This window comes from Gymnoscopelus microlampas (genome assembly GCF_963454915.1).
Source record: "Gymnoscopelus microlampas genome assembly, chromosome: 4".
Taxonomy (NCBI): domain Eukaryota; kingdom Metazoa; phylum Chordata; class Actinopteri; order Myctophiformes; family Myctophidae; genus Gymnoscopelus; species Gymnoscopelus microlampas.
This window is the reverse complement of record NC_139941.1, coordinates 54,136,160-54,152,780: the sequence shown is the minus strand read 5'-3', so window position 1 is coordinate 54,152,780 and position 16,621 is coordinate 54,136,160. Positions and strand designations below refer to the sequence as shown.

Here is a 16,621-nt window from a genome sequence, read left to right as displayed (position 1 = left end):
ACATATTTGGCCCATGCGGGGCAGTTAGCCTAGTGTTGATATTATACAGATGATAATAAAACTGAACATTAATGACATTTTTAATTGTCTATTTCCAGATGGATATGTGTACCATGAGGCTAACCGCTGTGTGTTTAACTCCAGTGAGCTGAAGGACATACAGTACATAATGTCATCTAATTTCGATGGTGATGAGCTGGTCAGGTGGGACAGTAGAGTAGATCAGTATGTTGGATACACTGAGTTTGGTGTGAAGAACGCAGAGCGCTGGAATAAAGATCCTAGACAACTGGCTGCGATCAGAGCAGAACGAGAGAGATTCTGCAAACACAACATTGAGAACGACTACCCCCATGTTCTGAACAAGAGAGGTGAGCTGATCTCAGAGCAGCACTCAACACTCATCACCTCATAAACTATAACATGACATCATAATAAATCATTCTATTCAGAGATGATTAATGGTGTTAATATTGATCTGATAATGATTATAAAACATGACTTAATCTGCTGAGAAACATTTCAGATCCTCTTAAACACTTAAAGGGATAGTTCACCCCCAAAATGACTTTTTGTCTATGGATTAGTCACCCCATGGAGACTCGAATTCATGGATATTTCTTTGTTTTTTTTCTAATTTTTAAGACAATAATTTGATGACCGGTAGCGGTTCCGGTAGGAGACACAAAGAGTCTCCTTTGTATCTCCTACAGGAACCGCTGTCATCTGGTGGCCGAACACTGACACTTACAATCACAATGTAGGCATTTATCAGACGCTCTTAATCCAGAGTGATTTACAGTAAACAAGGAAAACACAAGGTAATACATCAAATGCATAGAAATAGTAATCTAGGATCATAGGTAAACCAAGAACCTATCATCAGTCTAAACAGTATAATATCAAACAAATAAATAATCTGTACATTAAAACTATCCAAACAATAGGATGCCAGGTCTACAAATGACCTGGCATCTGTCTACATAACATGATATCTAAATTACATTTTAACCTTTGCATAAGCCTGCAAGGTCATCAAGGCTAGGTCTAGTGCTACAGGCTGAGGTGTAGTCTGAAGAGGAGAGTCTTCAGATTATGGTGGAAGATTGGGAGTGAGTCTGCAGTTCTGACTGCAATGGGGAATTTGTTCCACAGTTTGGGAGCCAGAAGGGAGAAGAGTCTGGGACGTGTGGAGCGTTGTCCAGGGTGTTTTAGATAAGGGAGAAGGGTAATAATAATAATAATCTTATTTATCCAGTGGAGCCCAAAGTGAGACTGAAGTCAGAGACTCCCCCTCGTCGTGGTGAACACACTCACATGCTGAGGTGCAGCAGCTACGACTTCTATCCTAAAGTGATCCTGGTGACCTGGTGGATAGGTCAAGAACCTTTGACCTCTGGTCTCTCCTCTACCGCTGAGCTGTCTGATGGAGACTGGTACTACCAGTACCACTCCTACCTGGAGTACACACCCAGGTACACACCTAACAGACACCTATACATAGAAATACACACCTAATAGACACCTATACATAATTCTTTAAAAATAAAACAAGCGTTACTCACTCGCTGAAAATGGCCCATTAAATGGTAGGCTTATATTAAGTCACACACACACACACACACACACACACACACACACACACACACACACACACACACACACACACACACACACACACACACACACACACACACACACACACACCCAGCGGGGCATTCACGCTCCCACAATAATAGTAAAAAAAAATATTAACAAAGATCAACGGAATAGAATCGCAGTGTGGTTCAGCATGTAGATCAGCTACTACTACTGCGTGTGTGTGTGTGTGTGTGTGTGTGTGTGTGTGTGTGTGTGTGTGTGTGTGTGTGTGTGTGTGTGCATTACAGATCAGGAGAGAAGATCACATGCATGGTGGAACATCCCAGCCTGACCGCGCCTATCAAGATGGACTGGGGTCAGTTACTGTAATGTACTGTAATCTACTGTCTAGATAGCAGATATACAAGCTCATAGCGCGGCACCGAGTGCCGCACTATGAGCTTGTAGATCTGCTATTTTTGAAAAATCAAAATTTTGTGCAAATCTTTCAATATATATTTTTTTTAAGCGAACATTTGTAACTGTCAAATGTCTCTCAATATGTCTTAATTTGTCTGGAAAAAAATATATAGTTGCTATATCAGTGGTGTTCAAAGGACCCCCCAAATGTTTTTGGCCGCTGATCCCCATCAAAATATGTTGTTCCAGGGACCCCCCAGAAGCAAATATTTGAGTTAAAAATGTTGTTTAAAAATATATATAAATTATATTCAAATATTTGCACAAATGTTCAAGATTTTTCAAAAATAGCAGATCTACAAGCTCATAACTTGGTGCCGCGCTATGAGCTTATTGATTTGATAAAAACAGATACAAGAACAGATTGACTTGATAAAAGCAGATCAAAGAAGAGATTGATTTGATAAAAACAGATACAAGAACAGATTGATTTGATAAAAGCAGATCAAAGAGTCATCATGGTTTTATCAATGTGAAAACAAGACAGTTTTCTAAGACAGAACAAGCGCTGATGTTCTTTTTTACAAACTGCCTCACAGTTCTGAGTCTATGACTCTGTCCTAATGTCAGAGTCAGTGAAGAATAAGGTGTTTAATCTACTGTAATAATATGATATGATATGATATGATATGATATGATATGATATATTTGTATTGTCAGATTTCTCCATGCCAGAGTCAGTGAAGAACAAGGTGGCCATGGGAGCATCAGGTCTGGTTCTGGGTCTGGTCATGTTCCTGTCTGGATTCATCTACTTCCAGTGGAAGAAACGAGGTCAGATCAACAGAGGATCACATGACATGTCGTCACCTTGCTAAACTAATGGCCTAAGTCATTTTTTTTTTAAAGTTTCAGAAAAAAAAGATCCATAACAAAACTATATGATATTTCTTAATAATTTCACCCAAAACGTTTATAAAAAAATATGTGTATTAAAATAAAAATAACACTGTCTGTCAGTTATGTAACATAAGCGATTTAAATAGGATTAAATCTGACTTAGGCCCAAAAAAAATCCCAAAAATGGCCTAAATCAGTAAATAATTTGGCCTAAGTCACAAAACCATGTGACTTAGGCCCAAGAAATGGCCTATTTTGGCCTAAATCACACTAGGGAGTTAGGCCATTATACTAAAGGGGGAGGGAACAGCATGATCCTTTTCAATTAGGAGATAGGCCATTTTACCAGAGGTGGCCAGTGTCATGAGGAGCTGACTTATAGGCAAAAATATCATTTTCCTCAAAAAATGACTTAGGCCATTAGTTTATCAAGGTGACGATGTGGAACCCTCACAGAAATGCAAACACACAAACAAACAAACATGTGTGGTGTATGTTGAAACAGTAGACTGTGGGTTACCAGGCCTATAGCTGCTTAAAAGAAGTGTAGAAGACGTCCGGACTGGTTTGGATCATGATTGGGTTTATTCAGCAACAACAGAGTACAAACAGCATCATAGCAGGGAGAAGGGACAGTAATAATGTCACATTTCAGTTCACCTTTTAAACCCATTAAGACCTGAGGACATTCTTAAAAAGGTTTTCTAAATCCTAACAGTTTTTTGAAAAAAATATAAAACATTTTTTTTCACGACAAAAAAAAATTACATCTGCTATTTTTGAATGGACAAATAAATCTAAAGCGACACAGATGCGTTCCAGGTCTTAATGGGTTAAACACTGTATTTCACATTAGAATAAGAAGAGCTTCCATGTGGGTGGGGGGGGGGGGTCGCCCCGGAAGGTGATCAGATCAACTGCTTTGATCAATGTTTCTAATGTTAATGTCTCTCTGGCTGCTTCCTGCAACCTGCTGCCGAGGTGTAGACAGAAGTCTGTGACTTTGATCTACCTCGTTAAACAATAGAGCACCGAAGTCCTGACGTCACTGCCAGTAGAGGGCGCTTTCCGCAGGTTCATGGCTTTACTTTTTGTATTGATATCCTCATTGGGGAATCTTAGATCGCTTCATATAAGAACTGTGTTCCAAAAATAAACACACCACCCTGGTGTTTTTACTCATATGGATATGAAGCATCAACTGAAGGTGTAAATGTACACATTTACCCAAAGAGTAACACAATATAAACCCTAGAAACCAGTCAAACAACCCAAAGACTACATTTCCCATGAACGCGGCTGCTGTAGGGACATAGATATCAGACCCGGAAGTAGTAGTTCTTAAGACTTTTAAGGCAGAATGAATTGCCAGAAACAAGCTGTATCAAATATGAATGAATATCATAAACGATGCAGAGCCACCCCCCATGACAAAAACTCCAGGGTGGTGTGTTTATGTTTGGAACACAGTTCTTATATGATGTGTCTAAGATTCCCAAATGGGGATTTCAACACAAAAAATAAAGCCACGAACCCGGGAAAAAGCGCCCTCTAGTGGCAGTTATGTCAGACTTCAGTGCTCTATCCACCTGTTTCCTAGGCTTTTCACTGTGTTCCACTTCCTGTCTTTTGATCCAATGAAATCCAATGAAACCGGTCAGATGACTAAAGATATCCAATGAAATCCGACAGGAAGTGGAAAACACACAGCCAAGAAACAGGTGAATAGACGAATCCACAGACGCGCTGCCTGTAGCTGCCTGTAGGCGGCCATTGCTGCGGTGTCGCGGTGCGGAGCGTTGACACCGTAGCTATGGCTGCCTACAGGCAGCACGTCTGTGGATTTGTCTATAGAGATGTTGATTCACACCAGGCAGAGTGTACTTGAGTAGCCTATGCAGACACACCTCTCTTCAAACAGTGGGTTAAGATTATAGCATCAGGCCTAAGCAACAAGTCTCTATGCAAACGTGGACTTTAGTATAAAGTCATAGATGGTTTATGTTCAATAAATATAAGCAGCTTGGGGTCCATAATATACGATACATGTTAAAGCCACAACCTACACTGGTTTATATTGTTTTAGAACCTTAACCGGTTTAGACCAGTTTAGACAACCTAGTTAGAGGTCAAAGTGTGTTCTATGATGTCACATTTAGCTTTAATACATCAGTGTTACATTTAGTCCTAAATAAGAGTCAAATGTTCACATTAGTTCTGATGACTGAACCCTAATGTTATTGTGTTGTTGTGTTATTGTGTTGTTGTGTACATTTATGCATTTCATGGAGAAATACACACAATACAGTACATAGGATTTATTTGTGTGTCTGTTTTAACTGTCTCTCTTCTTCTTCTATCAGGTCGTATTCTGGTGCCGACAACCAATGATGAGAATCTTTAGACTCCTCCCACACACCCAGGTTCACTTCCTCTTTCTTTTTACTAAACTTTTTTTTTCTTTTTGATAAATAACAGTGTATAAAACTAGACAACATACACAAAACAACATGCTTGTGTAAGAAGTGAAACAACTATCCTGGTAAACCATCCTGGTCGTGTGAATTCACATTATCATTTGTCTTCTGCATAATTTCTTATAATAATGAATCTAATAATCAAATGTAATAATCAAATGATTTGTTGTATCAGACAACACTGATGACAATGTGGTCAGGTGGGGGGGGGGGGGGTCCTCTTGGTAAACTGTGTAGTTTGGACCATTCATCATCAATCGGATATAAACAGGTGCAGGAGTTTAGATCCCATAGCCTGAGAGGATGGTCAGGTGATCAAGTCAGGTGTCACAAGTGTCTGTGATTCAGTTCAGTGAAGAAACACTCTGAACCGATCATTTGTCAGTGAACTGAACCCAATGATTCAGTTCATTGAACACAACATTTCAGTGAACTGAACCCAATGATTCAGTTCATTGAAAACACTAATCATTCCATCACTAACAGGATCAAAGACAGAACCTTGTGGTCCAAAGGAGAGTGTTCTACCAACTGAGCTGCCCTTCCTACTAAGATACACTATTGACAAAGTATTGATTCAATGTTGTTTGAATGGACTGAGTTGTTTCTACTTTGATGGTTACTGTAGTTGCAGGGAGGGTACTGGGAGGTTAGGTTTTTAACTAGTTTACTAATAACTTGTTCATAATCTTTTAACTATTTATAGCATAGTTTAATCATTAACACATATTTAACAAGTTATGAATAACACATTAACTAATAATTTATGAATGATTAATTTACTATCATAAGGGAAGGTTATTCTAAAGTGTTAACATGTTCCACGGTTACTACATTCTGATTCTTATTGGTTTATTTTCTTTTCACAGAACACCTGGGTGTGTTTTCAGAGAAGCTCTGCTGGAGAGAGGAGGACAATTGTGTGTCCATTCAGCTTTAACTATTCATAGCAGCATAATAACAGCAGCACAATGATGACATCATCATCCTTTTTTACAAATGTGTTCTTTAAAAATGCTAATTGGCTAGCCAAGGCTAACGATAATTAGTGTGCGCCCATGTCAACATGGTTTTGAGGTCAGGGTTAAGGTTAGGTTTATAGACATAGTTTATGTGAGGTTAAAGGTCAGGGTTTAGGGTTAAGGTTAGGTTTATAGACATAGTGTTTGTGAGGTTAAAGGTCAGGGTTTAGGGTTATGGTCAGGTTTATAGACATTGTTTTTGTGAGGTTAAAGGTCAGGGTTTAGGGTTAAGGTCAGGTTTATAGACATAGTGTCTGTGAGGTTAAAGGTCAGGGTTTAGGGTTAAGGTCAGGTTTATAGACATAGTGTCTGTGAGGTTAAAGGTCAGGGTTTAGGCACCACCTGGGCGACACACCAGGGAGTCCCAATTAGTGTGGGCGGTTCATCAAATTACTTTGTATAGTTTCTGTCTCAGAAAACACAAACATAATATTTCAGTTCTACACTATATTGAAACATTAAATAAATGATCACACACAATCAGAGTTCTTCATAACATTAATATTAATATCCATTTGAATGGAAGTCAGTCAGCCATGTTTGTGAAAAAGGTTTTATTATTTTATAATTGACCATAAGTCATTTATTATGTAATAATTTATAATGTGTGATAATTAATGTGTTACGATCATTATGACATCACTGTTTCCCTGTGATGGGTGGACCTGAACCCTCTAGGGTGGTCTGAGGTGATGGGTGGACCTAGACCTTCTAGGGTGGTCTGAGGTGATGGGTGGACCTAAACCCTCTAGGGTGGTCTGAGGTGAGAATGGTGGACTGCCACAGTCTATGACATTAATGGGAAACACTGATGACATGCAATCATTTATAATTGCATGTGCATATAAATCATTACTTAATATAATGATTTATATGTAATCTTTCATATGTATAATGAGCAGGGGAGCAGATCTCATTACAACTTGGGGGGGGGGGGGCACAAACAAGGAACATTCTCATCAATAATATCACCAACACAGAGTTCAGTTCTTATTTTTGGATCCTGATTTGACTAATGATCAATACATCCAGTAATCAATACCTTCCGTTTATTATCAATATCTACTGTAAATGATCAATATCTAAAATGCTTATAAAACTGGGCAGGGCTTCCTGTCAGTTCATAAATAATAATTCATTACTCAGCACTAATTGAAGGACACATGGTGAAATGTACTAAATGTGTCCTGTATGTATAAACTTCAATTTAATACATGATCCATACATTCAGTCTATCCTGTCCCATTGTCCCATGAGGTTTTAATTATTAATCTTAATTATGTTAATTAGGATAATGAGCGCTCTGGGTTGTGACAGTGACATGATGAGAGTTAACAATAACAGAAAGGTTGTGCAACTTTACTAAAGTAAATAACAAAATATGTGTCTAATTCAGACAGTTTAGATATTCCTTGGTCAATATTATTTATCTTTCCGTTTTTCAGCTCCACTGTTGTGTTTCTATCCGTTCATATTGGCTGAACTTCACTTATTAAACTATTTAACAGCTCTGTGGACAAGTGATGATGATGAAGCTTGTGGATTAATTTATTTGGCAGTTGTTGATGATCAGGACACACGGGTGGCAAAAACAAAACCTTCACAAAGTATTGTGTTTACTGTATGTGAGAATGATTTCAAAAGTGGAATTACTTTCTTGTAACCATATATTTTAAATGATATAATTTATTTCTAAATATTCTATTGGAGGAACATGTCAGACATGTCCCCTCCTTCCCCCCTGGGATCTGCACCCCTGATCATGAATGGTTTGAAGTTCAGATGTTAGATTTTGGCTTTAATTTGCTTGGTTTTAATGGAATGTCACAATATCAATAAAGGAATGAGAAAACATCATTGTGCCTCATTTTCTCTTACATTTCACTGCAGGTGGGTTGCCAATTTCAGCCAATCAAGAGAGAGTGCCCATTCATCAGCTTCAATGTTATAGTGTTCCAGTTTAAGTTTCATCACTTCCAATTCCACTTGTTTAATGTGTATCCTGTGTGAGTTTTCTCTCCTGATTGGATAAGATTGGTATCCCGAACTGAAAATGCATTTGTTTAGTAAAGAGCTGGAGAGACATGGAGACTCCTGTTACTGAACAAACATTCTATAGTAATGCTTACTATCACAATATAGAGCTATGTAACACTGTTACTGAACACACACTCTATAGTAATGCTTACTATCACAATATAGAGCTATTTAACACTGTTACTGAACAAACACTCTATAGTAATGCTTACTATCACAATATAGAGCTATTTAACACTGTTACTGAACAAACACTCTATAGTAATGCTTACTATCACAATATAGAGCTATTTAACACTGTTACTGAACAAACACTCTATAGTAATGCTTACTATCACAATATAGAGCCATTTAACAGAGCAGCAAAAGTAGTCCAGACCAAGTAAACTCACACTTTTCAGATGGTCGACGTTTCTGTATTATAATATACTTTTTGTGTGTGTGTGTGTGCGTGTGCGTGTGCGTGTGCGTGTGTGTGTGTGTGTGTGTGGTGTCATGGAATTCTGGATCAATCAGCAGTCGATGAGGCACATAGGAGTGGAGACAATATTGTAGGTGGTGATGATTATGCTTTATGTACATGATATCATGGGGAGAAGTACAATAACACTCATGTCAGTGGTACGGTAGTTCTGCCAAGAGCTCAGGGCAGAGATCATAGTTATACTGTAGCTGCTTCAAGGACAAACTGAACCATAACAAGATAGGCTGTACCAAAACAATAGATATTAGACCTAGTGGAGACATTTAGACTCTTACAAGCTGTCAAATATCATACTGTATTGTAGAAGTATTATAAGTGATGGTAAAATATAAAGGTTAGATATAAGCAGCCATATAACTTCTTCCTCAGTGGTCTCATGTAATATTGTAATATTTTGAGATATGGAATGTTGTGTTCACATTATGGACTTAGGTTAATCACTGACATTAATTAAAAAAGTCTTTCTTTTAATGCATTTCAACAGAAACAAAACAACACTCTGCATAAGAATGAAGTGTTAAAGCAGCACTATGTAGGTTGGGGTATCAGTGGCCACTTTGGACACAAATAACATGGCAGCCAACGTCTTTGACTTCATTAACTCCCATTACACCTAAGACAGGCACCCTCTGTAAATAACTTTAAAGCACAGCTCAAGACCTATTTCTTCACTCTTGCTTTTAGTTGATTTTTAAATCTCTCTGATGTTAAATGGTAAATGGTGCATTTATATAGCGTTTTTATCCAAAGCTCTTTACATAGATTGTGCGTTACATTCACCCATTCACACACACATTCATACACCGATGGCGGAGGAAACCATGCAAGGCACCAACCTGCTCATCGGGAGCAATTAGGGGTTCAGTGTCTTGCTCAAGGACACTTTGACACCAACTCTGGGGGAGCCCGGGATCAAACTGGGAACCTCTCGGTTCCCAACCGGCCGCTCTACCGGCCACTCTACCCCTGAGCCACTGCCACCCCCTTGTTATTCATGTCCTCACTGTTTCGACTGATTCACTGCCTTTTTTTCTTTTATTTGAAAGGAAGGGTAAGTGATTTTCTTTGGTTCAAATAAGTGTTAAATAGCTCTATATTCTGATAGTAATCATTGCTATAGAGTGTTTGTTCAGTAAAAGGAGTCTTTATGTCTCTCCAAAAAAATGCATTTCAGTGGTCTCTCCTGATTGGCTTAAATGTTGTCACCTACCTGAAGTAAATATTCTGTTTACTAAAGAGCTGGAGAGACCCCTGTGACTGAACAAACGCTCTGTAGCAATGATTAGTCGCTCCGACCCGGTTCTATGTGCGGTTATCTATCGGCCACCGAAATACAATAAGGACTTTATGAAGGACTTCTCCGATTTCTTGGCTGGTGCTCTGATTAAGTATGATCAAATCTTAATTGTTGGAGATCTGAACGTGCACGTCTGTTGTATCTCTAAGCCACTGGCTAAAGATTTCCTGGATGTACTTGATGCTTTTAACCTTGTTCAGCATGTCACTGAGCCGACACACGAGCTCGGGCATACGCTTGATATTGTCATTTCTTACGGCTTGCCTATTTCGAATGTACAGGTTTGTGCCCCAGTCCTCTCTGATCAATTTCCTGTCATTTTTGATTTTGTATTGCCCTGTGACACTTTAAAATCATGCGCTCCTGCCCGCCAGTGTCGCGTGTTGAAACCTGGTACTGCTGCGCTTTTTTCTTCTGCCTTCGCTATTGTTGCCCAGGCTGAAAATGGTTTCACTGAGGCTCTAGACACTGAGCAACTCACATCGTCCTTTCTCTCCACTTGTGTCGGCATCCTGGACACTGTTGCGCCGCTAAAAAACATGCGCCCCAGACCTAGGTCTGAGCCCTGGCTAAACGACAACACCCGTGCTGCCAGGAGAGAGTGCCGGAAAGCTGAGCGCAGGTGGAGAAAGGACAGGCTCCATGTGTCACATGACATTTTAAAACAGAGTTGGAAAAAATATCAAAGTACTGTCAAAACTGAAAAGTCAAGGCACTTCTCTGATATAATTTCCAAAAATGTCGATAAACCACGTGTTCTTTTCAAAACGATTGAACAGCTGCTAAATCCTCCCCAGCCCACTTGTTTGGAAGCGTCTCTTGAGGTCTGTGAAAAATTTCTTAGCTATTTTGTAGACAAGGTCACTACCATCCGAGAACACATCCCCCCCCCTGCCTTCGACCCCTCTGTGGCTGTCACCTGCACTACTGTATTTAACCATTTCAACCCCGTGTCATTTGCAAAACTCAGTGAAATGGTCATCCAACTCAAAACCTCATCCTGTCCCACAGATGCTATCCCCACTCACCTCTTTAAAGAGGTCTGGGACACTATTGGGCCCAGGGTCCATAACATCATAAATAGCAGCCTAGCTTCAGGTGTTGTACCAGTTTATTTAAAAAAAGAAGTTGTGGCACCATTGATTAAAAAACCTAACCTGGATACCTCTGTTCTAGCTAACTACAGACCTATTTCTAAGCTCCCATTCATTTCAAAGATCCTTGAAAAAGCTGTGTTATCACAATTACAGTCTTTTCTGGAGGTACACAGCATTTTTGACATTTTTCAATCTGGTTTTAAAGCGTTTCATAGCACTGAGTCAGCATTGATGAGGGTTTTTAATGATGTGTTAAGGACTACTGACTCTGGTGACTCTGAAATTCTGCTGCTGCTGGACTTATCTTCTGCTTTTGATACTTTGAATCACAAAACTCTAATGTCCCGTTTAGAGCATTGTGTTGGTGTCAGGGACACTGCGTTAGATTGGTTTTCATCCTATGTATCTGAGAGATGCTTTTCAGTTAAATTTGGAGATTTTGTATCATCTTCCACCCCCCTGTCGTCCGGAGTCCCTCAGGGCTCGATCCTTGGGACAATACTTTTCTCCCTATATCTTCTCCCCCTGGGACTAATCTTTAAGAAACATGGCATCTCCTATCACCTTTATGCTGATGATTCTCAGATCTATATGCCCTTAAAAAAGCATGGCAACAGCTCCCTGACACCTCTTTTTGACTGTCTAAACGACATTAAGGCTTGGATGGCTCTTAACTTTTTAAGTGTAAACGAGAGCAAGACAGAGGTCATAGTTTTTGGGCCTAGTGGTCCTGGTGTTGTCCCCCCTGACCTTGGTTCCCTGCAGCCTTATGTCAAATCCGTTCTCAAATCTCGGTGTCAAGTTTGACAATGCACTCAAACGTGATAAACAGATAAATGCTGTGGTAAGGTCCAGCTTTTATCATCTAAGGCTGTTTACTCGAATCAAGTCTACACTTTCTTTTAATGATTTAGAGCGTGCCATTCATGCTTTTATCACCACACGCCTGGACTACTGTAACGCACTTTATGTTGGCTTAAACAAAGGCTCCATTGCACGACTACAGCTAGTCCAAAACACTGCGGCACGTCTCCTAACGGGGACCCGCAAGCGTGACCACATCTTTCCACTCAAACAGAGAGCGTCTCCTTTCAAACCCCAATGGTTCTAATCAGCCCCCCGCCCACAGGAGTGGCCCAATTCTCTCACAACTTGCTACAAAAATCCCTCATGAAAAACTATATAATCTCCTACATTTCATTTTCCACCTTCACATGTGTCTCCTTCTCTAATAATCAAAAACTGCTATATATTTCATCTCGCAATCTACTTCCGGATGGTTCGTTTTGCACCTTCTCTTGCCACATCGGTCACGGGAAAGAAATAAGCACTGCCGTGGTCTATGGAAACGACGAGCCCAAAAGTGCACCCAAATAAGCCCACAATCGCTTATACAAACAGTCAGACCTGGCAACGCAGCCTACGCCAATCATGCGTGAGAGATCTACAAGCTATGGGGCAGAGACGCCACCGTATCTTAGCAACAACTACAGCGCTCACTCTCATTGGTCGTGTCACGCTAAGAGCAGTCTCCAGACAATGGCATCTCAGAGAGCTTGCTGTAGTGTTTATATATCTATGGCTGTAGCCATCACAGTCTAGCCTGGGTGCCAGCCTGCTTCGCTGCGTTCGGCGGACTTTTTTTCTCTCTCCAGAGAGAAAAAAAAATCCGCCGAACGTAGCGAAGCAGGCTGCCACCCAGGCTAATCACAGTCAGTCGCAGCGACGACGGACAGGGCGCTGTGATAGCTGCCATGTCGCTAACGCTAACGTGGTTGTCATGCCTGCAGCGGCTGTGCAATCACTTTGTCAACAATGCACGTTCGTGTGGTGAATGTCAATATTGCTGCTCAGTTAGTCCATTGTAGATGGTGTATGTTTGTGTGTGTCTTCTGGAGAACTATGTAGCTCCACAGCAACTACAGTAACTAACGTATGGCAGGACCGCCCCGTGCTACGCATGTTAGGCTGCATTATGGTCATGTAGTAAATTCAGATAATTTCGCTCAGATTAGAGCAGTGCTTATCAACCCTTTCAGGCCCCCCCCCCCCCCCCCCCCCCCCCAAATAAACGTACTTGATCTGGGGACCCCCCCATTCTGTTTGACTCCGTTTCACAAGTAAATATTGTGAAAATAGCCGATCTACAAGTTCGCAACGCCTCACGTTGAGAGGCTTTGTAAGCTTGTAGATCGGCTATTTTCTACATTCTTGCCTCTTTCTTAGATTATTTGACAATGTGGCCCATGTTTTTATAGTATAGTTTGTTGACTACTTTTGTTGCAGAAATGGTCATTTCCTTTACTTTCGTTTTTTAATTGTCTCCGCCAGGCCGAAAGGCATGGCGCAAGACTATGTTTCACCCCCTGTCCGTCCGTCTGTGATAGCTAATCTCTCACATCGTTGACTTGATCACAGCGAAACTGTGCACACACACTCCCTGGATGCCAATTCAGAACCTCTGCCCTATTTCTTTCACATGGCCCTGTTACAGTGCCACCAGGAGGCCGCTTTTTGCTAAACACATTTTCTCACAGTACTCCTACATATTTTGCCCAAACATCACGCAAATCGGTACACAGTATCTCCACAGTCATTTAAAAAAAAGGCTCTTTCAGATTTTTCATATTCCATCCTGATTGGCTAAAATGGCTTCCAAAGTCTGCAGGACTGCTCCGTTTGGACCAAAATGCCTCACATTATGAACACAGCATGCACTTTCCGTGCAACTTTGCACCCACATTCCCACTATGCCGAGGAAGAAATTCCACTTGAGATTTCTCTAATCAGCCTCATGGTGGCGCTATAACAGCCCGATGTGGAGAGTCAGTGAGAGCTGGATAAACGAGGTAAAATGTGTCAAAAGGAGTCTGTACGGCTGTCGATACATGAACACATGACGTCGGTCGGAGAGGAGATATTGTGTCTTTTGGACAAACAGCAGCGTGGTGCTGATGTTTGTTGTGTGAAGCAGCTTAATGTCAGAGTGTTTGTGTTGGAGCGCCTCAGTGCGGCTGCAGAGTTCATGTGCAACCTCTTCCAGAGAGAGACAGAGACACTAGAAACTCTGCTGGAGAAAGAAAAACACTGCTGGGCATTGACTTTCATATGGACATTGATCTACACACTGCAGGTATATCTGCTACACACACAACATCAAACTAAACACTACAGGTATGATGCAGCGTTTGCATTCCAGCCAGCATGCCAGCGTAGTTCCCATATGGTTTCAAGGTGGCCTAAACCATATGGACCCCATGTCAGCAATGTCAGTGGCATCCACTTCAGTCCCAACTGCGATGCCCATGCAGGCTATAAGTAGCTTCTACCTGGCCCTTAGGTGGGCCCCAACTAGCCATGTTTATGTGGGACCAAGGCGGGTCCTAACTGGGTTTGCCCATGCAGGCTTTAACTGGGTTCTACCTGGGCCCTAGGTGTACCCTAACCAACCAGAGTGCAGTGCCCATCGCTCCAATTGTTGTGACGTCAGGGCTCTCAATACTACACATTGGTGGAGGAGGAGGGGCCGCAGGGCGACCGCACACATCGCTGAACCAATGGTAGCCCACGGATGTTTCCTCTGGGGATTTACAATCTGCCCCTCTATGCCACATATCATCCGCACTACAGGGTCTTCACTGACCGAGCCACGGCCCCACTGGCCCTCATGACGCTACGCCACTTATATGAGTTGCCAAGTGGCCGCGGGCGCTACGTGGGCGTGGCCGCGGGCTAGACGCGAGCCCCCGTGTAGCGGGGGCGAGCTTCTAGTTACACCAATTCTGGCTTCACTTCACTGGCTCCCAGTTCGCTTCAGAATTGATTTTAAGATTTTATTGTTTGTTTTTAAATCACTGAATGGCCTGGCACCTCAGTGTCTATCTGAACTCCTAGAGGTGTATAACCCCCCCTAGGTCACTACGGTCTGCGGGCCAGTTGAAACTCGAGGTCCCTAATTCAAAATTGAAAACCAGAGGTGACCGAGCCTTCTCGGTAGCAGCCCCCATTTTATGGAATGCGCTCCCCTCTCATATTAAACTGGCCCCCACCATCGATACTTTTAAATCTCGCCTTAAGTACCACCTTTATGCTTTGGCCTTTGACCCTGTTTGAGTGTTTCGGTGGTCTATGTTTTGTCTCACTGTCTGTTGATGCGGCTGCGTCATATTTTCAGTGATGTGTTTCTTTCTCTTGTTTATTTTTGCTTCTTTTGTTTATGTTTTGTTTCTGTGTTTTGCTTGTCTCTGTGTCTTTAGCTTTCACAGTGTATTTGGTTTTCTTGTACAGCACTTTGTTAACCCTGAACAAGTTTTAAAATGTGCTATATAAATAAAGTGGATTGGATTGGATTGGTTTAGTATCAGAATATAGTACTTTAACCTTTTTAACAAAAAAATAAAAAATACCAAAAAATACCACTTACCCTACCTTTAATGTTGTTTTATGCTTTTGCTTTTCTTTTTTGCTTTATTGTTAAATTAGTTGTACTTTTTCTGTAATTGTATTCTGGCTCTGTAAAGCATTTTGAGCTGCATTTCATGTCATGAAAGGTGTTATACAAATAACGTTTATTTTAATAATTATTATTATTCATTACCCAAGAGTCTCTGCAACCATGATTGGCCAGTCTTAGCTTTGACTGGCAGTTCTGCCTTGGCGCCATGGCAAATGCCAGGATGAAACTCCCCAATACATAGTAATACAGTGCAAGCCCCTAGCAGCGACCCCCTGAGTCTATATATTTATGGAAGGATGATTGTTATTGCTTAAACATGTAACTTTATACTTTTGTGGGACATAAAATGCTATATAGTTGTAAAAACGTTACATAGTGCTGCTTTAAACAATGATTTTTCAGTGTATAAAAACATCTCCTTAACGTGTATTTTACAGTATATATATTTATGTTACAGAATGATTGAAAAAGCAGTGCTCGTTCTCTTCGAGTTCACAGCAGGGGGGCCCCCCTGTCAAATAAATGTAAGCAAAGTTGAACGGTGTTGACGTCTCCGAGGTACAGAGACTAGGGGGACGACGATGATGATTTACCATTCTTTAACTCTGATGGCACTGAGTCGGCTGAAGGCGACTTGGCAACGTTCAGCATGGCGACTCGCTCGCCTAAGCTCGCTCTGCAGGGCGCCTCTCATGGCTCAAGTCACCTTCACCTCCGTCGGTGTAACTGTGGGGACATCAAAGCCTCCCGCTTGCTTCGTCTCGCGCCGAAAAACGAGTTGCACCTTTTTCAATTCGACTAGTTTTACAATCATACTGTAGCGCATATATATATATATATATATATATAT

At 41.1% G+C, this 16,621-nt stretch overlaps 2 protein-coding genes across 4 annotated transcripts in view; both read left to right on the top strand.

The window, feature by feature from the left end:
* Nucleotides 1-16,621, top strand: part of LOC311042913 (H-2 class II histocompatibility antigen, E-S beta chain-like) — a 165,674-nt gene that overhangs the window by 29,562 nt on the left and 119,491 nt on the right. For both annotated transcript variants that reach the window (XR_014600556.1, XR_014600557.1), the window contains exon 9: nt 7,090-7,163. The gene's annotated coding sequence lies outside the window, so the exon portion shown is untranslated. The remainder of the gene's footprint in view (nt 1-7,089; nt 7,164-16,621) is intronic.
* LOC311042915 (H-2 class II histocompatibility antigen, E-S beta chain-like) overlaps nt 1-16,621 on the top strand; it is a 138,264-nt gene that overhangs the window by 2,152 nt on the left and 119,491 nt on the right. Inside the window, exons 4-8 of one of the 2 annotated variants that reach the window (XM_084054015.1) lie at nt 99-371; nt 1,259-1,475; nt 1,890-1,957; nt 2,722-2,835; nt 5,265-5,324. The exons of the other annotated variant lie outside the window; for it this stretch is intronic. Coding sequence (XP_083910141.1) covers nt 99-371; nt 1,259-1,475; nt 1,890-1,957; nt 2,722-2,835; nt 5,265-5,305 — 713 coding nt within the window. The 3' untranslated portion in view covers nt 5,306-5,324. Of the gene's footprint in view, nt 1-98; nt 372-1,258; nt 1,476-1,889; nt 1,958-2,721; nt 2,836-5,264; nt 5,325-16,621 lie in introns of those variants that run through there. 2 annotated transcript variants of the gene reach the window in all.